The 23,500-nt window shown below is 50.4% G+C and overlaps 3 protein-coding genes across 3 annotated transcripts; 2 read left to right on the forward strand and 1 right to left on the reverse strand.

Moving 5' to 3' along the window:
- Positions 1-2,222: 2,222 nt before the first annotated feature.
- KCTD5 (potassium channel tetramerization domain containing 5) lies at positions 2,223-12,469 on the forward strand. The gene is made up of 6 exons (XM_077316232.1): positions 2,223-2,718; positions 4,837-4,945; positions 5,248-5,339; positions 5,757-5,852; positions 6,979-7,104; positions 11,211-12,469. The coding sequence occupies exons 1-6, from the start codon at positions 2,506-2,508 to the stop codon at positions 11,238-11,240; spliced, it is 666 nt and encodes a 221-aa protein (XP_077172347.1). The 5' UTR covers positions 2,223-2,505; the 3' UTR covers positions 11,241-12,469.
- Positions 12,470-13,298: 829 nt separating this feature from the next.
- UBE2I (ubiquitin conjugating enzyme E2 I) lies at positions 13,299-19,487 on the forward strand. The gene is made up of 7 exons (XM_077316917.1): positions 13,299-13,552; positions 13,801-13,879; positions 14,389-14,472; positions 15,606-15,678; positions 16,410-16,519; positions 16,842-16,921; positions 18,849-19,487. The coding sequence occupies exons 2-7, from the start codon at positions 13,814-13,816 to the stop codon at positions 18,910-18,912; spliced, it is 477 nt and encodes a 158-aa protein (XP_077173032.1). The 5' UTR covers positions 13,299-13,552; positions 13,801-13,813; the 3' UTR covers positions 18,913-19,487.
- TSR3 (TSR3 ribosome maturation factor) lies at positions 18,848-23,484 on the reverse strand. The gene is made up of 5 exons (XM_077316916.1): positions 23,140-23,484; positions 22,191-22,384; positions 21,207-21,374; positions 20,656-20,713; positions 18,848-20,576 (listed from the first exon to the last, which is right to left on the reverse strand). Exons 1-5 carry the CDS (start codon positions 23,460-23,462, stop codon positions 20,513-20,515), a joined length of 807 nt encoding a protein of 268 aa, XP_077173031.1. The 5' UTR covers positions 23,463-23,484; the 3' UTR covers positions 18,848-20,512.
- Positions 23,485-23,500: the final 16 nt, after the last annotated feature.

A 23,500-nucleotide genomic window follows, 5' to 3' on the forward strand; every position in this document is an offset into this window, starting at 1 on the left:
GTTTGACATTTTTTTTGGGGGGGGGGTGGCTGTGTATACAAGCATCCCTCCAAGTTGGTGAGCTTGTTGCATCCTGTTTTCTCTGGAAGTTCATGGGATAGAGATCAGAGCCAGTGTGATGGTAGTGGTTAAGAGTGCTGGACTCTACTCTGGAGAACAAGATTTGATACTCCACTCTTCCTCCAGCTAGCTGGGTGACCTTGGACCAGTCAGTTCTCTCAGAGCTCTCAGCCTCACCTACCTCACAGGGTATCTGTTGTGGGAAGAGGAAGGGAAAGGTGTTTGTAAACTGCTGTGGGGCTCCTTTGCGTAGTGAAAAGTAGGGTATAAAAAGTAAGCTCTTAAGAAATGCTTGTGTAGGCAGATGGAAACAATCTCTGGAGCTTCTGGAGAGGTGGAAGTGTTTTTTATTCCTCTCATATTCTACTTCGTGTTTTGTGTACAACCCAGGTTTGTTTTCCTAGAAGAGGAGTCTGTTTGGACCCCTGACCTTGCCTCTTTTTCCAACCATTTTCCTTTTCTGCTGAGCTGTGGGGCCTTGCTTTGCTGATTGTCTTGGCAATGTCACATTGATGCCAGTTGAAGCAAGCCTAGGTGTATGCTGGCTTTCAGCGACAACTGAATGAAGCCTCTGATGCCAGTATGTGTACACATACTTTTTTGGGCATCAACCTGTATTTCTTACAACAGCACACGAACACTGAAGCAGTGGACCACAATCATAAGAAATCAGTTGGAAGACTGGCAAGAGGTTGAATTCAGAGCTGACTGGGCTGTTTGATCATAGTGCTTAAAATCCAATGGAAGTAGGAGAATGCACCCAGTGAGGACACAGGGGCTGTCTTGGCCAGGGGGCTAGCTTGCAGGTGCTGTTGTTGGGCAGAGAGGCAATTGGACAGAGAGGAATGAGAAATGAGCAGTTAGTGTCTGAATCCATTAAACTTGCAAAGCAGAGCTGCCACAAATAATAGCTCCTCCATTACAAGATGGGAAGCACACCGTTCTAAACTGCAGAGTTGTCGTGAACAAGTCCTCTATTCCAGTACTAGGAAACTGTTCTCATCAGTTCCCAGCTGCACTGAGAAAAAGATGCTGTACAACGTTGCAGAGAAAGTGTAAGCATCCTTCACCTACAGATCAAGATGGGAACTCCCGTATCCTAGGTGTGAGAGGGCTGTTTCACTGTCTCATTTCACAGCCATTCAAATTCCAAACATTTCCTGCAAAAGTATGTGATGGTCGGAGGGGGGGGGGTTTAGAACACCCCTGGAAGTGTAGCTCACTAGTATGAAGCCGGAAGGCCCTGCTGGTAGCTGAGCATCCAAAACATAGAGGCCAATGGATGTTTTCGGACCAACAAAGATGACAGAAGTGTGTGTGTGTGGGGGGAACGGAAGAAGGAACGGGGGCAACTGTTGCGGGACGCACCTCCTTTGAATGAGGCCTCACTGTGACATTCCCAATTACGGGGCGCAGGGGAAGGCTACCGAACTGGGGCTACGATTCCGCGAGACTCTTCCGGTCAACGAAGCCCGCGAAGTCATTGGACTTCCGCTTATAATGTTGCGGGGAAGACTATCTAAAGAGAACAAGGATTCGCTACGAAACTTCCGGCCAAAGAAAAACGGCGGAACTCATTGGCTGTAACACTTCAGGTTACGGGTCGGAGGGGAAGACTATCGACAGGCCCAAGCATTACGTGACGCAATTCCGGTCACTGGAGCGTGGGGGACATTATTGACAGTAACATGCGAGACATTTCCGGTGAATTAAACTGGGGAAACTCATTGTTACTCTTTTGATTACGGGACGGAAGGGAAAAACTACCTATCAAGGGCAATGCTTCTGTGCAACGCCTCCGGTAAATGCTAGTTATTAGCTGTAAATTTTCCGGTTACGGGGCGAAGGGAAGACTACCGAACAGGGGTAATGGTCCCGAGATACGCTTCCGGCCAATAAATGTCATTTCCAGTCAGGGAATGGACGCAAAACTACCGAACGGGGGCAACGATTCCGCGTAACGCTTGCGGTTTATGAAGGATGGGGAACTCATTGACTGTCACACTTCCGCCTACGGGGCGGAGGGGAAGACTATCGATGGGACCACCCAGTACATAGGACGCTTCCGGTCAATGGAGCACGCGGGACCTTATTCACTGTAACAGTCTAGACGCTTCCGGCAAATGACAGGGGGAGACCGCCGCTGACGGCAGCCTGGCACTTCCGGTTCCCTAGCGACCGTGCGGGGCAGCTCCTGCCGCTTTGAGCGGGGCGCCCGTCAAGGCCCCATCCGTGCAGGGCGAAGGCCTTCCGCTTCCTGCCCGATAGGAAGCTCTGCGGAGGCGACTCCCCCCACCCTCCTCCTCCTCCTCCCGCGCCTCTCTTCGCGGCAGGCAGCTTTCTCCTGCGGGGCGCGGAGCCTTTTCCTCCGTCTCTCCGGTCCGGCGCCCTTTTCGTGGTGCACCGCTGGCGGGTCCGCCGGAAGTGAGGCGTCGGGCGGCCAGGATGGCGGCGGAGGGCTCCTGCGAGGGGCCGGGGGCGGCGGTGATGGGGGGCCCGTCGTGCCGGCGCTGCGGGGCGGCGGCGGCGGGCGGCAAGTGGGTGCGGCTGAACGTGGGCGGCACGTGCTTCCTGACCACCCGGCAGACCCTCTGCAGGGACCCCAAGAGCTTCCTCTTCCGCCTCTGCCAGGCCGACCCGGACCTCGACTCCGACAAGGTCAGGCCGGGACGGGGGGGAGGCCGAGGGGAATCGCGCCCAGCCCCGTGAAGGGCCTGCAAGCCATCCGGACCGGGGGCTCGAGGGCGTCTCCGCTCTCCAGGGAAGCTCGGCGGGCGTTTTCTCCTGAGCAGCCCCGGCGTGGCGATCTGCAGCCCCCGTTGCGCGGCCCTCAGTCCTGGGGTTTTATACTAAGGTGGCCGGATTTTAACACTGGTAAAGTGAAACACCAGTGACCGGGAGGGGTTCTTGATTTACAAATTGGTCTATATGGAGCAACAAAAATTTTCGCAGAACGCAAAAATAGTATTGTAATATATCTTTTTGAATTTCAACATAAGTACAGATTGCCAGGTGCCCCCAGATGTCCCTCCAAAAGTGGGACAATCTGGTCACATTTTATGCCCAAGAAAGATGCAACAACAGGCAAGGCTTCCCGGATTCCTCTTGGCTTGTATCTTTCTGCAGGAGCCAAGTGGCTTGTCTTCCCCAAAGGGGCAGGTGGGTGTGTACAGCTGCCCGGGAGGGCGAGTCTTGGCCTGCCCAGCCTGTTGTTGCAAAGCACAGTGGTGCTTCAGGGCGCTCCTTGCATCTGGTTTTGCACTGAAGAATTGAGCTACGGAGCCTGCGGTGCGGTCTGGGGTCACCTGCTTTTTGGTTGGTGCATTGTGGGGACAGACTGGACTTTCCAAATTCAGACCCATTGTTTTTTACTGTGGCTGGCTTGTAATAAAAAATTCACACAACATTGTTTTGTGAATTTTTAAACGGCAAGACCCTAAAATGCCATCAAAGTACAGCAGATAGATTTGCTTTTGCGGGGGACCATTGTTGTAATGTGGCTTCCCCAGGGTGGATTTGTTTCATATTTAGTGGACATACTAACAGTTAGTGGACAACTAACTGATAATTCAGTTTGTTGTCAAACAGTTGAGCTGGCAGGTTTAGAACACTTTCTGAGCTTACTTAGAGCTACTGAATTGGCAACAACCCCCACACTGAAGAAGTTAACATCTCCTTTAGTGGAAGAATTCTTCCACCATTTGTGAATTATTGCATTAATAATAGATTCAAATGGGTAGCCGTGTTGGTCTGAAGTAGCACCTTTAAGACCAACAAAGATTTATTCAAGGTGTGAGCTTTCGAGTGCAAGCACTCCTCATCAGACTAAGAACTCCTTACATGACCGTGGGAATATATAGCAAAAATTAATTCTGTTACATTAGTAAACTTTGTCACACATCCAAATACAGCCAATGATAATTCTTTGCCAAAGCAGCCAATCAATCCCCTTGAAATTCAGTTGATATTCATACAATTCACACATTAATAATGACACTAACATATCATCAGTGGACCCCCAGAAAGGTTTTCAACATTCAGAACAATTTATTAGCCTTGGATCTATTATTTATTGGATGCTGGGTAGTGTTGGCAATAATGAGGTAAAAGAGAAAACCTTTCCTTATCTGTTTTGTGAGTTGTTAGTTGTACACTGTTGTGCAGCAGAGCACTCCAGTGTGGTCTGTAGATTTCAGTATGTGTTTTTGAGTGGAGTGGGCACCAGTACTAGAGGCCCTGTGTACGGTCTATAAAGTCTGACTCTTAGTAGTGGGGATAGGAGCACTCTCTCTCAGCAGTGGGGATAGGCACTGTCTCTGTTGCTTGCCTCTTTTGCTGTCAGGGTAATTTATTTTATTTTATTTTACTTGGGTGCAATGCAGGATTCCTTCTTGATTGGATTAAGTTGTCCTGGTCAGCCAGGGATGAACCTCACAGGGTAATCCATCACAGAAGGCCAATGACTGTCGTAATCTTCTTACCTCACCTTGGCTTTTGTTTGGGCTGTGGTCTGTTCAACCACATGAGGATCTCAGCTAGAAAAAGGACTGTGGCCATGGGGCTCTTCAGTACCTTGATTAGATACCTAAAACAAAGTTACGCTTCCTCATGCTTGCTGTGTGACTCATGGCAGCTGCTGTTCTGTCAGAATGCCTTGGGGTGGAGGAAGTGCACCTACAGCTGGTAGCCCTTATTGTCCATTTGGCCCTGGGATGCTGCTGTAAAAAGAGGGAGGGGTAAAGACTCACTCAGTCTGATACCATATCTTGTTCATAGGATGAAACAGGTGCCTATTTGATAGACCGGGATCCAACCTACTTTGGACCAGTGTTGAACTATCTCCGACATGGGAAGCTCGTAATCAACAAAGACCTCGCTGAAGAAGGTATGTTTTGCTGTCTGTTGCTGTACAGAGCAATTGGTCTACAGTTTTGTGTCACTGTCAGCCAACTCTTGATATTGAGGAGGTTGCGTATTTCCCCCATCCGCTGAACCAGAACCCCATGGCCACTTGTGCCAGGATTTCTCTGCAACATATGAAGAGGGTCTTCAGGTCAACCCTGGCACACACTTTGCCAGCTGGCCTGACCCTAGACTTGAGGACAAAGGGCAGAATTGAGGGAGCGGAGGGGCTCACTAGCGATGACAGGAGTCATTCAGCTGGCCTGTGCTTTCCCTTCCTCCCAGGTGTGCTTGAAGAAGCTGAATTCTACAACATCACATCCTTAATAAAACTTGTGAAGGACAAAATCAGGGAGAGGGACAGCAAAGTCTCACAGGTGGGAGCTTCTCTTTTTTTCACTCAAAGTGGGCTTGGCTTCATTTGGGTGCAAGTGGCTGTGTTAGGAGGTGGAGGATTGGGAAGCATATCTCTGACGAGGTTGCTGTCAGTGGAAGGCGCTGTACCCCCCCCCCCCACGGGAACATTTGTTCTTCCCCAAAGAAGTATTTGTGGCCTTGAGAATCTTGGTTACAGCACAGTAACAGCAGCTCCTGGCATTCTCCAAGGCGGGTTTTGTTGGAGTGCTAGTTGTAGGGGTGCCTCACGTGGAAGGAGAAGAAAAATAGGGCTTGCAGTGATTCTGAAGCCCATGGTGGGGGGAAGATGCATGCTTTGAAGGTCCAGCAAGGGGGCTGGGGGGAAGCTGAAGGGCTCCCTTGCCAAGCACTCAACCTCTCTCTGTCCCTCATTGCAGTTGCCGGCCAAGCATGTTTACAGGGTCCTGCAGTGCCAGGAAGAGGAACTGACCCAGATGGTCTCCACTATGTCTGATGGCTGGAAATTTGAGCAGGTAAGAATTCTGCCCCAGAACCACTGCCGACCTGCTCTGACAGAAGTAGCAGATATGACTTGAGTGGCTCTGTGGGGCCAAGGCCAGGCCCTCTCCAGGCAGCTATCAGAATAGGCAGCGACTGTCAAGCCGTGTGTTTCACATTCCTGACGGCAACCCTGTTGGGTGAAGGGCACTGATGAACAAATGGAGCTGCCTTTTCTGAGTCTCAGCTCCTGCTGCTTGAGAGCGAGGCCAGGAGTTGAACCTGGGGTTTGCCTGCAAAGCTTGGCCACTCAGCCGCAGTCCCTTTCAGATTGGCTGAGATAATACTTTGGATGGCATTTGACACCCCCACGGGCTCTCTAGGCATTAGCACTTGTATGGTTAACCCCAGACACCTCTGTGCCAAGTAGGCTCTGGCGAGAAGCTCCTGGCGACTCCCTCTGGCCTCGTGGGGTGGCTTTGCCCTGTTGGGGGGATCAGCCAAGTTAATTCCTTCATTTATGAATCTGTGTTGCCTCCCTATGCTGAATTGGACTCCTGGTCCCTCGTAGTCAGTGTTTCCTACTCAGACCAGCAGCGGCTCTCCAGGGACTGATGCAGGGGTCTTTATCATCACCTGCTACCAGGTTCTTTAACTGGAAATACCAGGAATTGAACTGTTACTCTGCCACTGAGCTGTGGCTTCTCCACATTCTGAGAACCCTTTCTTTGAAGTCTAGAGTCTGGGAACAAAAAGCAGGAGAGACATCTGAGAATACTGGGGCAAATATAGGACTCGCTTTACGTGCAGTTGAACTTTTGATAATCCTGTTCTCCAGAATCCATTGTGAATCCTACTGGCTACTACTTGTTGTCAGAGTGTGTATGCTTGTTAATAGTTGACGCCCCTTTTCCCAAGGAGCTTGAGCGTCAACACAAGAGGGTCCTCCCCTCTTGTGTTTTATCCTCCTTACAACCCTTTGAATAGCCCCAGGTCACCTGGTTTGTTTCACGGCAAGCAGGGGTTTGAGCCCCAGGCAGCAGGGGTTGGAAGTGACAGGGAGCTTCAGCTTCCCCAGGGACTGGCTTTGAGATGGGTTCTTCAGCTCTCGTGGAGTGCAGATACCCTGAGCTGCCCCCCCCCCCCCTTTCCACCTTCCAGCTCGTCAGCATCGGCTCTTCCTACAACTACGGGAACGAGGACCAGGCTGAATTTCTTTGCGTCGTCTCCAAGGAGTTGCACAATGCCCCATCCGGGACTGCCAGTGAGCCCAGCGAGAAGGCCAAGGTGAGGCACCAGCTGGCCATTGGGAGAGGGGGGGATGCGGGTAGCACAGAGCCGCTGGCTCTCCCAGCAGGCAGAGGAGAATGCCAGTGAGTGAGGGGTGGGCAGGGCTGCTGTGGATGGCTGGATTTACAGCTCCTGTCTGGGATGCTGTTGGGCCTGCTGCCTTATTCACTGGCATGGGGACACTTGTCTCCTCCACTGATACCTTCTCGCAGCTGGGTCTGAAGGAGAGTGGGGTTTCTGTATCTGCCTGTGTGGAATTCTGACACTGTTCCCCAGAAATGGACAGTGTCAGCAAGCAGTCAGAGGTCTGGCTTGGCCAGAGGACTGTGTGCGAGTGACGGCCATGTTGCTCCAGCCTCCAGCTCATTGGGGAGAATGCCAGAACTTAGGCCTAGGTCTGCGCTGGACCTGCAGCAGGAATAGAAGTATGCCTGACTATGAACTCTGTGCCCTTGCATTCCAGGGACTCCGTTCTCCTTGGAGAAGGAATAGCTGGTAGCAAAAGTTGTGTGGTGTGTGTGTGTGGGGGGGGATCAGTGCTCCTTTGCTCTGGGGTGGGGTGGGGGTCTGGCTTTTCAGACTGGGTGAAAATTCAGTCTGAGGTTCAAGCCTTTGTAACAGGGTGCAGGAGAATGGCCCCAGCTGCTGACCAGAAGACTGCTAAGGGCTAGCAGAATTGTCGGGCAGGGCAGCAGGAGTCTGCTTCCACGTCTCCCTCCCTGCTGTGTTTGTGGGAGGGTGAGCACTGTGGTTCGTGCTAAGAATGTGGGTAGAGCAGGAGGGAAGGGGAGGCTGTGCTGGTAATGAAAAGGTCGGCGCTTTTAAGATGCTAGACTTTTGCACGTGTAGCCTCAGCTCTACCCCCCAGCCTCTATGAAGCCTCCAAGGGAGATGAAGGCCAAAAGAATAGCTATTAGCCATGTCTGCCCATTCTCCCACGTTGGGCATTCAGGTTTTTCGGGCATTAGATTTTGAGGTCAGTATTTTAAGCATGGGTTCGTCAAGATCTTAGCCTGTAGGCAAGCCTGATGGGGAAACAGGAGCATCTTCTTGCTGGTGATCCACACACACACACACAGACACACACAGACTGCATAACTATGGGGCGGGGGAGCAGAAAGAATCATTACCAACCCGAGGGCTGCTGCCATGGGTTAGTGTCTTCATGTACTTTCCAGTGGAAACAGATTTGGGACTATTCAGTGGGTTCTGCAGGTTGCTTTAGCTGGCCATTCACCCTCGTAACTCTTTCTGCGGCTGCGCTCTCCTTGCCTGGGGGTTGGCTGGCTGAGCTGCTGGTGTTCTCCATCTGAGATGGAGGTGTTCCTGCCAGCTTTTGCTGGGCAGAGGGGTTGGTGTGGTGCTTTCTGCACAAGTGGTCCAAACCTGGTGGGCTCTTGCAGCTGTCTGCCTGCCCCCTTTCTCTCTCTCTCTCTCTCGTCTGTCTCTCTCTCTGTCTGTCTCTCTGGCCCCAGGGGGAGGTGCTCCAGCCTTGCTGTGGCACAACTCAACTTGCCCTCTTTTCTTTTGCTTCCCCTTTCTTTACCCTGGCTGCATGCTACTCAGAGCGAAGACGAAGAGACGGATTGGGAGATGCATGACTCAGATTAAGGGTGGATGGCGATGGTGAGCACTAGGTCTCGCCCCTCCCCGCTTCCCTTTGGTGGTGTCTCGTGGTTGTAGCTGCTCCACTCCCTCTGGCCAGCACCAGATGGCCACATAGTTCACTAGTGTGTCAGTCAGCTCCCGGTGGGATGTGGGTTGTGCTTTTCCTTTTCATGCACGGGGGGAGGGGGTTGGGGGGCTGCCAAGAAACAGGGCAGCAGTGGTGTGTGGGGCAAGGAAGGCCTGGGTCCTGAATCAGACCCACAGCAGCCCACATGGTGATCTCAGGTAAGTTAGCCCTGCCCTCGGCAGTCTTTCTTGTCAGCCTTTAGGTCCTGTGCCTCTTTTGGGCTCTGAAACATTTTCTCCCACATCAAAGGAAACCTTGCCTACAGTGGGGCGAAAAGGGTTGAGCGCCGTGTTCAGACTGATGCCCTGCAGTGACTCCTTGGGCAGACTCATTTCTAACTGGCCAGGCTGGGAGGGCCAGGAAGGGTCCTTGGGTGTGATGGGGCCAGGAGGTGGTATCTGTCACAGCCTGTCTCCAACCCAAGGAGTTCAGGGAGGGAGGGGTGCCTGCTGCCTGCTCAGTTCTCTCTGCTCGGCGGTGACTCTCCCCTGGCCTAGTTCCAGGTTTTCTGTGCCTTGGGCAGAGGAGGGATTCTGTACCGTTCAGATGCTGATCTCTGGGGAGAAGGCCTGTGTGTGGAAGGAGGAAGGGAGGGTGGGCCTGTGGGGAGACCAATTTGCCATTGGCCTGAGCACATGTAAAACTGCCTGACCCTAAACCATCGAGGTCAGTGGAGTCTCTCTAGACCAGTGGCTGCCCTCCAGGGTCTCCAGCCACAGTATCTCATCACCAACTGCATGGTCTGTTTTAAGTGAGGATGCTGCCAAGGACTGAACTTGGGGCCTTCTGCATGCCAAGCTGGTGCTCTGTCACTGACCCACGGCCCCCGGAGGCCACTGGCTTTCCAACCGAGAACACCATTTTGATGTGGTTGGAAAGCCATCCTCCACCACACCCCCACTGATGTCGGTCTTGGCTGTCATCACAATTTGTCCATTTGGATGCTTCCCTGAGAACAGTGCTATTTTTGGGGGGGGGGGGGGTGGAGAGGGAAGAATCACTGAGGGATCCCTTAATCCCCATGGTCCAGAAAACCGTGGTGGGCCAAGAATGTGGCCACCAAAGGTGTGGCTGAAAGCCAACATGAGGCGTGTTCACATGTGAGTGAATTGTGCGTATGTAAAGTGTGGTCTGAGATGGTTCAGCATGCACAAGGAAGGAGGGGGGTCAGGCTGTCTCCTTTGGGAGGAAACGTCTGTCTACCAAGGTAGCTGAGACTGAAGCTGCTGGGTTAGTTCTTGTGAGTTACAAACCAAGACAGACAATTGCCAGAGAAATCGAAGGAGACTGTGACTCTGTGGCTGTAAATGGAGACGTGGCAGCTCGATTGCTCCCCTTTGGTTCAGAGGAGGGACTTCAGGGCATTCTGGTCAATCTTCTGTCATTGTTGAGGCCAGGATTACCCCTCCTTCTTGCCAAGATCTCACGGCGGTTTTCATTGCTCTCCCCTACTGCATTCTGTCTGCACAGCAACCACTCGGTGAGATAGGTCAGGCCCATGGCCCAAATGGGGATTGGAACCTGCATTCATGAGAGGCTTGTCTGACCACTCTACTAGCTCCCAAAACGTGGGCGAGGAGGATGCAGCATGCCAAATGTGTGAAGCTGGGAATTAGCACCCTCGCATTGAATGTTCCTTGCTAACTGCCAAGGGCTGGCCCCCTCAAAAGAGGCAGGTGCGCGGTGCCCAGATGGAGAAGCTACTTCTGCAGCGGTTAGCAGACGCAGCCTTCACTCACAAAACAGGTTTAGAAAATGGGACACTCCCTCTTTGAATTGGAGGGACATGGGCAGCAACAGGAGAGGCGGGGCTCTGGTGTTTTTACATCCCATGACATTCTGATGGAATCATTCAGCCCCCAACCCTTTGGCAGTACTGTGGAGTACCCTATGGGAGTGGCTCCTTCATGTGCTGGAGTGAACTGGGTTGGAGGCGAACAGGGTGTTGTGGTGCATCTGTGCTTGTGGGAATGCAAGCTTCATGGCATAGGGCAGCATGTTCTGTGTCAAGAGTAGCTAAGCTGCACATCTGTTCTCTTCAGCTGGGGTTTGAACCTTCAGACTAATGCTTGCCAACTCAGCACTCCTTCGAGAATGGTTCAGGCGTAATCTCAACATCCTGTCCTCCTCTGCAGTCTTAGAACTGCCTTGTGCTTAGCTGGAGCTGAACCTGCCTAGCTTGCTGGCAAACCTCGTCTCTTCACTGGACGGCCAAGAGACTCCTGGGTGTTAAGAGATCAGGGACTGGCTCTTGAATTCCTAGAAATGACTGTGGCTTCCTGGAGAAGGAATCTTTTTGTAGGACCTGGTTGGTGAATATTGCCTGTCTCAATTGTGTCTTTTCCTGCCTCCTCTCCCACCCCTCCAGATCTTGCAGGAACGCGGCTCGAGGATGTAACATCCCAGTACTGGATGCTGAAGAATGACCCCATGAAGAGCTGTGGCCGGGATGTTGGTAGTGGGGGGAGAGCCCTTTCTTCAGACATTTTTTGTTGATCTGGATTTTGACCCATTGGTGCAAACAAAGCAAGTGGGGGGGATCCCTGCCTTGCTGCACAAAAGGCGCTGGTGGCTCTCAGGCCACTGTGTAGGGTGCCTCTCATGGTCTGAGCCACCCTAAACCCATGCTAAAGTATGCCCCCCACATACACACTTTTCGGCAGAAAGAGAGTAAGGAGCTCTCTGTCCAGCGCTGTACCTGGAGAAAGCTTTGTGGAGTGCTTGGAAGCCACATGGGTTGTCCTCCTTGCAGGGGCTGTGATGAAAGGGCAACATACTTGGTGCTATGTGTCTCTTACAGCCTATCCAGACAAGCTCTTGGGTCACCCCAGATGACTGTTCTTGGGCAGTCCTTGGGGCATGCTGCTGGTAGTCAGTGGCGCTAGCCTGAGGGCAAGGAAGGGCTGCCAACAGCAAAGCATCTCTTGCCCCTGCACATTCCTTGCACAAAGGGAAGAGTCGGCTTGGGAAGAAACCTTTTTGCCTGATTCTCTAGAACTGGCTTTCCTCTTTCTGTATTCCAGGTGTTAAGCTCCACTTTGTAGCTTCATCTCTAGACTGAAAGTCTATTTTAAGGAGAATGCTCCAACTTTCCCCTCCGTGCCTCACATGTATGCTTCCACCCACATTGTGTTCCAAAACGGTTGCAAGTGTCCGTGCCCTCACAGACTGTGACAGAGGTGGAGGTAGACCTGCGTTTGGACTCTCACAGGCGCTCCATCCTATTGTTTGTGACTGCGCCCCACAGTGCCCTGAAGCACCATAGCGGAGGCCGCCACAAAAGGACAAAAAAAGGAATGCATCCTCGTGCGTCTTTACAACTGATGTTTACAGTCATTTCTATAATATCTATGCAGTACTATCTGATGTTTTGGCAGAGATTATCCAAAGCACTTCTTGTGGTTTCATTGAGAGAGACTTGTGGTAAATGTGAAGAGAAACAACTGGAGTTTTTTGTGTGTGCTGTGTTCAGATGAAACCATTAGCATGTCTTTGATACAGGTTTCCAGAAGTATAGACTTCAAATTTCTTGCTGCTTCATGGAGCAATAGAAGGCCCTCTTGTTTCTCTGAGGCCCTCTCGCACTCTGAACGTACTTCAAACCGTTTCATTAAATAACTTCCAGAAGTGTTGTGGAGTCCTATCTGTCCCTGTCCTATCTGTCTTAATCAGAATTGTGTCCCAGCCCCGCCTCTTCTGTTGCTGCTTGTCCACTTGGCCACCTGGAGTGGGTTGCGCCTATGGGGCCCTGGTCCTCCCCAGCACATAAGAGGCACTTAAGTTTTGGGGATAGAATTTAAAATGGTACTTGAATTTTCTACTGTGCCTTTCCTGGAGGGAGTTAGACGGTTTTAGGTGTCCACGTTCGATCACCTTAGTGTGAAAGCCATCTCTTGCCCTAGGGAATAGCATTTGGTACCTGCCAGCACTCTCCAAAGGAAACTGGATCTTGGCTGGAAAAGGATCCATACCCAAATATCAGACACGCTCTTTCCGAGCGCTCTGTGCACGGGGTGTGCATTCCCTGCCAGGGGCGGCCTCGTGGAAGAACGAACGAAGTGCGAGTTCGGTCAGGCACCTTTCAAGACCAGCAAAGCTTTATGCAGAGCGTGCGCTTCCGCATGCAGCGGGCGGGAAGGGGGGGGGGGTCCGGCCCGGGCTCAGACAGGCGGGGCTTGGAGCGCGGACGGAGGCCTCTCGCGACCCTCCGCCAGCCAACTGGGGCCGGGCCGTGCGGCGGATTCCCCCCTTCGGACGGGAGGGGGCCCCGGGGCAGCCCGGCCAGCTTTCTGTGGGGGGAGGGATGCGCGCGCATCCCTCGCCGGCTCGAGCCCCGGTCTCCTCGGCAACCGGCCCTGCAAGGGCGCCGCTGATAGGCGGTGATTTGGCCCCGCCCCCGGCCGTACCCGTCGCGGGAGGGCGGCGACGTCAGGGGTTCCCGCGCCGCGCAGGCTCTCTGGGGGCAGCGGCGACGGCGGGGTTCGGAGTGCGCAGGCGCCGGTAGGCGGACGGGTGGCTCGGAGGGCCAAGTTGCGTCGGCGCGCTCTGCTTCCTGCGAGGGAAAGTCCGGCCTGGGAGACAAAAGGGAGGGGGAAGCGCGTCGGGAACATCCGGGTCACCCGCCGCTGCCGCCTCGATCCGGGAGGGAGACAGACGGACAGACCGGCCGGCCGAGAGCCAGAGCGAGGCGCGCTTCTGCCGCCCCCATCGGTGAGGCCCCGCGGGACGGGACGGGGAGGGCCGGGACGGGACGGGGGCGCCCGCGGGCGGGCGGGCGGGCGGGCGGGCAGGGGGGGGTGCGTGGTGGGACTAGGCCGCGGGGGGGGGGGAGGGGAGGCCGCCGCCGCCGCCGCCGCCGCCGCTCCGTCAAGGTCAGGCCGGCCCCTCCGGGCGGAGCGGGACCGGGGAGGAGGAGGGGCCTGGCCTGACCTGACGGGCGCGGGCTCGTGTCGTTGCAGAAGGACCGAAAGCATGTCTGGCATCGCCCTCAGCCGGCTCGCCCAGGAGAGGAAGGCCTGGAGGAAGGACCACCCGTTCGTAAGTCGGGGCGGAGGGGCCTCGGGGGGGGGGGCTTTGCGGGGCGGCGGCAGCAGCAGCAGCAGTGTGGTGGCCCCTTTGGCGCCCGGGGCCTAATCCTCTGCTGCCGGTCTGTGTTGCCGCTCACCAGCTGCAATGCCCGGCTGGCTCAGACCAACCACCCCCAAGTCTAGCCTCACTGGCAAGCCCTGTAGCACCCACTCCCAGAGACTGGCCGCTGGCTCCCGCTCAGCGGTTCGCCTGCAAACAATGCAAGGTGGTTATTGCCGGGCACAAGTATTAGGCTGGTGTCCAGGGGAAACATTGCATTAAGAAGGCATCCAGCTAAAGCTCGCTTTCATGACCCGAAAATTTAATTCTGGTAAGTCCCAAGTATGTCGCTGAATGAAGTTAAAGAGTGTAGAGCTTCAGCATGTTTTATATTAGGGCACGAAAGCACCTTTTAAGCATAGTGCTATTGTCACCATCTCATGTGGTCTCTTATGCCGCTAATGTCCTTGTTGTTTCAGGGATTTGTAGCTGTACCAACAAAAAATCCAGATGGCACAATGAATCTCATGAATTGGGAATGTGCTATTCCAGGGAAGAAAGGGGTAAGTGCAACATGCGCATTTGGCCAGAACTTGGCTCCACAGGTATAGCGTTTTGCTTGTCATAATGGCACCACGCATATTCATTTATTTGACTGACACAGCCTCACTGTGACCTGTTTTTCTTCTTTGTGCAGTACTCCTGGTTTCTCACTATCTTATTTATTTATTTATTGAATTTTTTATTTATATACCACCCTCTCCGAAGGCTCAGGGCGATTTACACGAAACAACAAAATGGTACAGGTAACATAATTCTGGTAACAGTAAGGTGGTAAAAACAATAACATAACATGATAACAATAACAACAATAACAGTTAAAGGGTGGTGGAACTGCAAAGAGCTTTAGCTCAACTCGTACTGAGACCTAGGGGTTGGGTGGATTTGTTAACAGTCATGGTAAGAGGGGAGGGCTTGGGGGGCCATTTGGAAGTGATGGATAGGTCGACCTCAACCAAATACCTGGTGGAGGAGCTCCCTTTTGCAGGCCCTGTGGAATTGCTTTAGTTCTGTCAGGGCCCTGATCTCCTCTGGGAGCTCGTTCCACCAGGTGGGGGTGGGAATGAAAAAGGCTCTGGCCCTGGTTGACATCAAGCGGGCTTCCTTGGGGCCAGGGGCCACCAAGAGGTTGGAGGAGGTAGAGCAGAATGCTCTTTGAGGGGTGTAGGCGGATAGGCGGTCCCTCAGGTTTACTGGGCCCAGACCGCCTATTGCCTTTATTTTGAGAAAATAGGTCCCCAGATTCTGGAAACATTATCGGTTTTGAATGAGACTGGCTTCCCTCCGAGGATCAGCTGAGGCTGTAGGGCCAAATTAGATGGGGATCCCAGCTTGTCTGAAGAGGTCTTTCAGCATTTTTTTTTAATTTAAAGGTGCTGCTGCTTTTAAAGGATATGAGTATGTCGGCATACCATGATAGGCTTCCATTTTCAGTTGCTACCTTGGCATACCAGTGAATCACGTTAGCCAGTTTTCACTGATCTAACATTTGCCTATAGTTAACTTTGGTAATATGTCCACAGCTTTTTGTGTTTCAATGTATGAGGCTTCTCTCTAGTTGGGACCTATCTTTAATCATTCCTGGCTAATAAAATGCCATTCAACCACTACTAACTGCTCTATTCTTTTCTGACAGACACCATGGGAAGGAGGTTTATTTAAATTACGGATGCTGTTCAAGGATGATTATCCCTCTTCACCCCCAAAATGTGAGTTGTAAGGCAGTTTCTGTAGCAACTCAGCTCTTTCTCATGTGCATTACAAAGGGATTGCTTTTATGGGCTGAAACAACTTTATTTTGTCTTCTCACACTGACCATGCTGTGTGAAAATGCATAAATTGTACAGTTCACGTGCAGTCATTCCTTTGCACCCCTCTTTGTTCCCTGACAGCATATTGTTCAATCAGTTGAGTGTTGTCTTCATGATTGCTTTCTTCATGTTGTACTGCTGATTTTTGTAGCTCTTGTATTTTTAACTTCCTTGTTGAATTTGCCATGTTGAATTTGCTGCCCTGACATGTCAGTGAACCGCCCACAACATTCAAGCATGTTATTTGTGAAATGTGCTTTGGGATCAGCTGTGTGCTGCTTGGACTTCCAAGGGGTTGATTCGATTTTTTGGATGGGAATTCTGCAGTAAATATCTCTGGGCATAATTTGATTGCTAAATTGCTGCTTTTGCTTGTAAATAAGCTTCTATTCAAATGTGGAAGCTGCACTGAACAAACTTAATGCTGCACTGAACCAAAATCAGCCTCTTAGTCACAAACCTCTGGAGTAAAAATAATGTATCCGAGTTGGAATGCGTACAGGACTGCATTTTAAATTCCTTACAATTATTTCACCTTTCTTTTTCAAAGGAAATACCAACCAAATGCTTTGTTTGAATACCAGTTAATGCATTTTTTTGTAACAATTAATTTGTTCTTTTTTATGCAGGCAAGTTCGAACCACCGTTATTCCACCCGAATGTGTACCCTTCAGGTACGGTGTGTCTGTCCATCTTAGAAGAGGATAAGGATTGGAGGCCTGCCATCACAATTAAACAGGTAGGACATTTTTCCGACATAATGCTCTCCATGTCTGATCTCTCTTAGGCAAAGTTAGGCTGGAGGAAACGCATTTTTAATAATTCAGTTCCGCTACCATTTAAATCTGACTTGGATCATATGTGCAGCATTTTGGGTTATATTTCTGGAATCCACATATGTACTGATCTGTAGCAATTATAATTAAACCCAGAAACATAATCCACTTTAAAAAGTTTAAATTCACTTTTAAGGAATGTACTTGTTAATATCCAGCATGCTGCTGCATTTTGTAGTAACATGTTTGTGCAAAGAGATCTGGTTTGTCTCTGGAATCTTGTAGATCTTGTTAGGAATCCAAGAACTTCTAAATGAACCAAATATTCAAGACCCAGCTCAAGCAGAGGCCTACACAATTTATTGGTGAGTAGCCCATTAAACCTGGCCAAGCTTGGTGACAGTTTCTTTTGGATGTATTTTTCACTTCTAGACTTTTTTTCCCTTTATATCATGTATTTCACTCTACTGCTTACAATAGGAAATACACATCTGGGTGAAACTGTCTTGCTTTCGACCCAGTTAGTGTAGCCTCCCTTCAAGGATTGTCTCTGCCCAATTTCAGAGAGCAGAAAAAGTCCTTGTTTGGTAGGTGGTGAAAGCTTGCACTGTGGACAAAGGCAAGGGGCTTCAGAAGCCCAGGAAGGAAATGACATCGGGCACAAATCAGTTTTGGGGGATCAGAATGGAAGGGTGTTTATGTGTCTTGAGACACAGAAATGGAATAAAGGAGCTAAGCCCTTGCCCCAAGCATTTTCCTTTCAGCTGAGCTTTGATTCTGGAAATGGACATTTCTAAATGAAAGGCAAAGCACAGAGGAATCTCTGAACCATCTTCTATGACTCTCTTTTCTCATTTGCTGTTTGTGCTGAAATTTCTAGGACATTGAGGCAGATGTTGCCTTATCACCTAGACCATTTATGCACTGGAGGTTTCATGCTGTGCTGCAGGCTGGAGTTTTAGTCATGGCAGGTTGCCCCACCTCTTCCTGCACCCACATGGGAGAGCATTTGGCCTGCTGCACCTCATCTGCCCCCGATTTGTGCTCCTGCGCAAGAGCTGGGGCGGTGACATTCCCAGTGCATAAACGGTCCTAATGAGGAAAGGGGGCATGGGTGCCAGTCTTCCCCTTGCCCTGGCTAGCAGTATTGTGCTGAGCAAAGGCAGCCTGACAGGTTGCTCATCAGCAGCCAGGAGTTGCTGCATGTCCATAAAAATGGAATCCAAGCCTCCCCTCCAAGGCAGCAATTTTGTGGTGATGTAAATTAGAGCACAGTGTGTTGATTTGGCTTGGAGTTGTCTCCTCTTCCAAATGCACTTCCTTAGTGGTTGGCAGAAGCAGCATGGAGGTTTGCAGCAGAGTATCTTGGTAGACCTCTGCACCAGAGGGGCTTATTCATGTAGCTGTCCTAGAACTTGGCCTGGGAGAGCCCTGAATACTACAAGGTCTGCCTTGTTTCCCAAGAAACCCATCTGTGTGTCTTTTGTGTTGTGGTTTCCTTGTGCATGTAGCAAGTTCACTAAATGTATGGCCTAGTGAGTCTCTTCCATCTCTTCCAAAAAAAACCTTCCATCAATAATTCTGCAAAATGGGCCCTGCAGGGGTGTCTGAATTAATGACTGGTATAAAATTTTAACTCAAGGTTTCATTTGGCGACTGTGCCAAAAATAGCTATGTGGATGCTTCTTGTTTCTGTCTGAAATCATTGAAGTGTCTTGGAGTGCCTAAACTAACAAATATCTTTAAAGTAAACAGTCTTCAAGTTTGCTTGTAAACACTAAGATAAAGTTGATGCTGCACCCCCAAATCTCATTTAAAACAACTTTGTGGGCTTCCTAGCAGAAGGGAGAGGCATAGCTGCTAGGGAGCAGGAGAGACACAGGAAAGTTTATGGGTCCTGTGGCCAAAAATGATACTTCCACTCTCCTCTTGGACCACCACTAGTCTCCAGTTCCTTGTCTTCTCCCACCTAGTTTCCAAGTACAGGCCCCCTCGTTTGTAACAGGCTCTTTGTGAGGGGCCCATGACCTGCAAAGGTATTTCAGAGCTGTGCCTGGAAGGGTCTGCTGTGATGTAAAGTATTGGCTGTGGGTAAGTGTTGTGGCACTTGCAGGTTGTGCTGCCTGGGCATGGTTGCTTTCCCCTTCCAGCCTAGAGTGGTCCCTGCTCAACTGCTTCAAAGGCAACATGATGCTGCCCCCCCCCCCCCAGCTTCTGGAACACAATGCTAGTTAGCAGCTCTGCTTTCTCACATTTTTCTGGAAGCTTAGTAATCTTATTCTCTTTATCCAGCCAAAACAGAGTGGAATATGAAAAGAGGGTTCGAGCACAAGCCAAGAAATTTGCACCATCATAAGCTCCTGTCATGCAGCATCTTAAAGGAAGGGATTAATTTGGCAAGAACTTGTTTACAAAACTTTTGCAAATCTAATGTCGCTATGTACAATTAATAGTCACTTAGGGGAGGGGGTTGTATGTGTGCCATTTTTCCATATTCGCCACTTGTATACAGTTCTAAATTTGCTGAATTGCCCCCAGTTTTTTCATACAGGGTCTCTTCCTTCAGTCTTTTGTATTTTTGATTGTTATGTAAAACTTGCTTTTATTTTAATATTGATGTCAGTATTTCAACTGCTGTAAAACTATAAACTTTTATACTTCTATAAATTCACTAGTATCTCCTAGTTTCTTTGCTCTCTGATGCAGGCATGCTTTAAACTGTCTAGAAGTATATTTTGCCTCTGCCTGGCTGTATGAAAAAAGCTCTCCACCCTGTTCCTTCCCTTGATTTGTTTTCTACTGGTAAAGATTTAGGTGGTTGTTGCTTAAAAGCCTCAGATCCAAAGTCAGCCAGTGATTCTGCGTCACTTCCGTTGTGTTTTGGCGTTCTGTCTGTGTTGCTGTTTAGAGTAAATAAACTGTTTCTATAAAGCTTTCTGGTCTTCCTTTCACTGGTTCTCTGTTAAATCAGGTGATGGCCACAGCTTAGGGGAACAGTCCTTGGTAGCTGCCATGAAAATGAGAGGGAAAATTCCTGTCTTGAGAACTTGCTGGCTGGACAGCACTTTGCTGGATGGGAAAGAGTAGTTTTACTTGCCCCCCAAAAATTGTAGTCTTAATTTGGCATCTCTTAAGCAGAAGTACATTAGAGATGCCAAATGCTTTCAGTTGCCCCGGGGAAAACTGGCATGTGCTATGGCTTGGCAAATAAATGTAGAGGAATATGACCCTTCTACCCTTGGGTCCCCCCACCACCACCTTATACTGTAACTTAAACAGAGGAGCATTGAACTTTCCTCTTCACTTAAAAATGATGGCTATATGTTTATAATTTATCAGTTTGTACTGTTGGATGAAATAAACTTTTATTATCCATTCAAACAGCCGACAGTAGTCCCTGGCAGACCTATAGGCTTGTTGGCTAGTGGGTCCCAAGTCAGTTTCCAAATAGACCTACAAACAACAAATTGGGATTCTTTGCTGCTGTTACTGGGCCATGTAGCATATTTATAGCCCTTGAGCTACTGTTTACATTTCTGTCAGCAACTGACTCACCCCCGTATTCCAACTTCTGAGCCAATAAATTCTGTTCTTGATGCTCAATCTTCCCCCTCTGCTGTTTCTGTTCCAGAGATGAGATGTAAAATGAACTAATTCTAATAAAAAACTGAAGATTCCCATACACTACTAATTTTTAAAAGTTTGTTAGCAATCATACAAATAACTGAAATGGGAACATAAATTCAGTCATCGTAACCAGGCAGAACCAACAATGTCTAGTGGGAAAGGGGAGGAGTGGTGAAAAAGATAATTCAGCACATCATGCTTCTTGCCTTGAACTAGCTGGCCCACACCTGGGTGGGGAAAGTAGTTTGCCAGTCCCACCTGAGCCCAGCTGGCTGTGGGGAAGGCTCAATGACTTGTAGTCTTCCCCTTTTTGAACCCTTCACGATGTTTCAATCCTGTTCTTCTGAGCTGCTGCTCGATGACTCAGCTGTATTTTCACCAGTTGGAATCACTCTACAAACAAACATGAGACCGGCATTAAACAAGCCAAGAAACCCCCCTGAAAGAGAAATAAACAACTGCAGTTCCTTACCCTCTGGCAGGCCGGTTGAGATTGCAGAACTCTTTTCCAGAATCAACATCAAAAGGGTCTGAAAAGCCAAAATTCAAAATGGTTAGTTTTCCCCCCTAAGGCTGCAATAGAAGCCTCAGAAGGTTGGCTGTAAGGATTTTTCCCACAGGCGTCTCCTTCCTTTTTTAGGGATGTTCCCAGACCAGGTTTCATAGGGGCGTTAGGCTTCTGGAAGGAAAAAATGCTTCTGTCCTCTCTGGTAAATGCAAGAAAGATCTTGCTTGGCAGACACAGTTATTTCTCCTGCCTCTGCAGAAAGTCTTCCCTGGAGACACTGGGAGCTACAGATAGGAAAGGTACCACAGCTGAAACGTGTGGTCCTGAGACAGAAAGTAAAAGAAGGTAACTCAGCAGATGAATAGTGACCCATGGGGCCTACAGAGGAAAGAAGGGATCGCAAAATGAGTTTTGGAAAAGACTGAACTAAGACTATTAGAAAACACTCCCCAGAGTTTGCATAGCAGTGCAGCCCTTTTCTGTTTGTTATACAGAGAAAGAAGGAGCATTCTTACCTACTTCTTCTTCTTCTGGGGTGGTGGCCAGAAATTCTCTCTCAATTCTCACCACTTCTTCTTCACAGCTACAGGCTGCATATTTCTCTAAGAGGTCTCTGTTGAGATCAAGGAACACCATTCCCCACTTAAATTTTTTCAGGAGGGTTGTGGCAATATCCGAGAACCCTAAAAAAGGAAAGGCTGGTAAGTAAACACTGTTTTTAAATTATGGAGATACTGTTGATGCTTGTATTGACTATTAATCGTTTTATTATTATAAATATATATAGCGCCCTCCCCTTTGGCCTCTCCTGAAGCATGGTTGTGAATAGGGCCAGTAAATAGGGCTTCTATCACCAGCTGAGGCAGAGAGAGGTTACTCCAAACAAGCAGTTGGCAACAAAGAAGAATTTGCTGTCCAGGTGAATGTTCTTCTTACATGTGCACCTGACAGGGGACCAGACCACTGAATGGTGACAAGCAAAGTGAATATTTGTGACAAAATCAACATCTGCCATGGCAAGAGAAGGTCACAGTCTATTATCTGAAATACTCTTAGAGTCCGGTAGTATCTTTAAGACCAACAAAGATTTACTCAGGGCATGAGCTTTCGAGTGCAAGTACTCTTCGTTAGACTAACTGACGAAAGCCCACGCCCTGAATAAATCTTTGTTGGTCTTAAAGCTGCTACTGGACTCTGATTTTATTGTGCTACTTCAGACCAACACAGCTACCCATTTAAAATACTCTTATGAGCCTTCCTGTCCTCCCCCCCACCCCCATTTTTGATGATGCTTTCAAGAAGGCTTGGACTGAGGAAGTGGGGGTGGTGATGATTTAAAATATACATTGGCTGCCTGTAGGCCAAGCATTCTGCCATAGTCCAATCCTTTTCTCCAAGGCTTGTTGCCAGTGAAAAGTTTGTACAAGGGTCGCATCCTTTGGAGAAAGACTGGAAAAATGTGTTAGACAGGCAACAACATTCCTGTGCATCTACCTCACCTGCAATACAGAAAGCAGCAGCAAAAGCTTCCACACAGGACAGCTTGTATGGCCGGCCATAGTTCACGGGATTTGCAGCCACCAAGTATGGCAACTGTCGGAGGTGGCTTCCTCTCATCTTGTTAAATGGTGTCTCATCCAGCTTTGCCCAAGAACAGTCGATTGCAGCAACTCCATTCTGAGCCACAACTTGTCTAAAAATGCAGGAGGAGAATCAAGCAGCCTTTAAAAACCTCATTCTGAAATCCAGTGCTAGAGATGAACACTCATTCATCTCTAGGCAGTGTTACTCGAACTGCACTCCAAAAATGCCAACTTTCCTACTCCCGTTCCCTACTCTGCCTGCCTCAATTGTGCTTCCCTGAGTGGATCTCCAGGAGCATTATGGGTAGGTGGGGGTCAAGGGGCAAGCTACACTAGCGCAGGTAGAGAGCTTTATACAGAAGTATAGAACATCCAGGCACACTTTATAAAAAGGAAGGTTTCTGTACTTGTAGTAACCAGTTAACATGACAGATACATGGTGGTACCTCCAGATTCAAGGGCACAGGACAGCATATACTGGGGGCTGTATGTAAATAATGGCTGATGGTGCAATCTAACAAGGCATTCTGCATCAGGAAAACCTGGCATGTCTGTCCCATAAGTCTTGGAACAAAGTGAATAATGACATTCCACAGAGATCGGCTTTGGGAAAGTAATGAAAAAGTAGGGAGAAAAGATTGAGTTAAAGCTCCACAGAGCGGGACTTCCGGTGTTAATGAGCGGCTGCTCAAGTGGCTTCCCTTCCGCACACGCGCAACATGCACCGGGAAGCCGGTCTCTGTCGAGTTTAGGGTCCCCCGACAGGGAGGGGGTAGAGCTAATTCTCCTTGCACTCGGCCTGGGCCTGCTCCGCGCTTCCGGAGCCGGGCCGCCCTCCCCTCCACGCCGGGCGGGCAAGACTGACCTGTCGGCGGGCGAGACGCAGCGGGCGGCGACGGGGCTGAGGACCAGGCCCCCGAAGCGCTGCCCGAGCCGCAGCATCTGCACCAGCCCCTTGCGCGCCAGCCGCCGCCCCGTGCAGCGCCGCCGGTCGCACTGCGCCAAGTCCCACAGCGCCACCGGGCACGGGAGGGACCCCCGGGCGGAGGCGGCGGGAGGAGGAGGAGGAGGGCCCTCCGCCGCCTCCTCCTCCTCCGCCACCGCCGCCGCCGCCGCCGCCTCCCGCCAGCGCCGGCCCCCCGCCGGGGCCTTGCCCGCCGCCCCCCGCCGCCAGCGGCTCCGACCCATCGCGGCAGGCCGGAGGCGCCCTGGCTTCCGCTTCCGGG

Source organism: Paroedura picta, chromosome 17 (assembly GCF_049243985.1).
Source record: "Paroedura picta isolate Pp20150507F chromosome 17, Ppicta_v3.0, whole genome shotgun sequence".
Lineage (NCBI taxonomy): Eukaryota > Metazoa > Chordata > Lepidosauria > Squamata > Gekkonidae > Paroedura > Paroedura picta.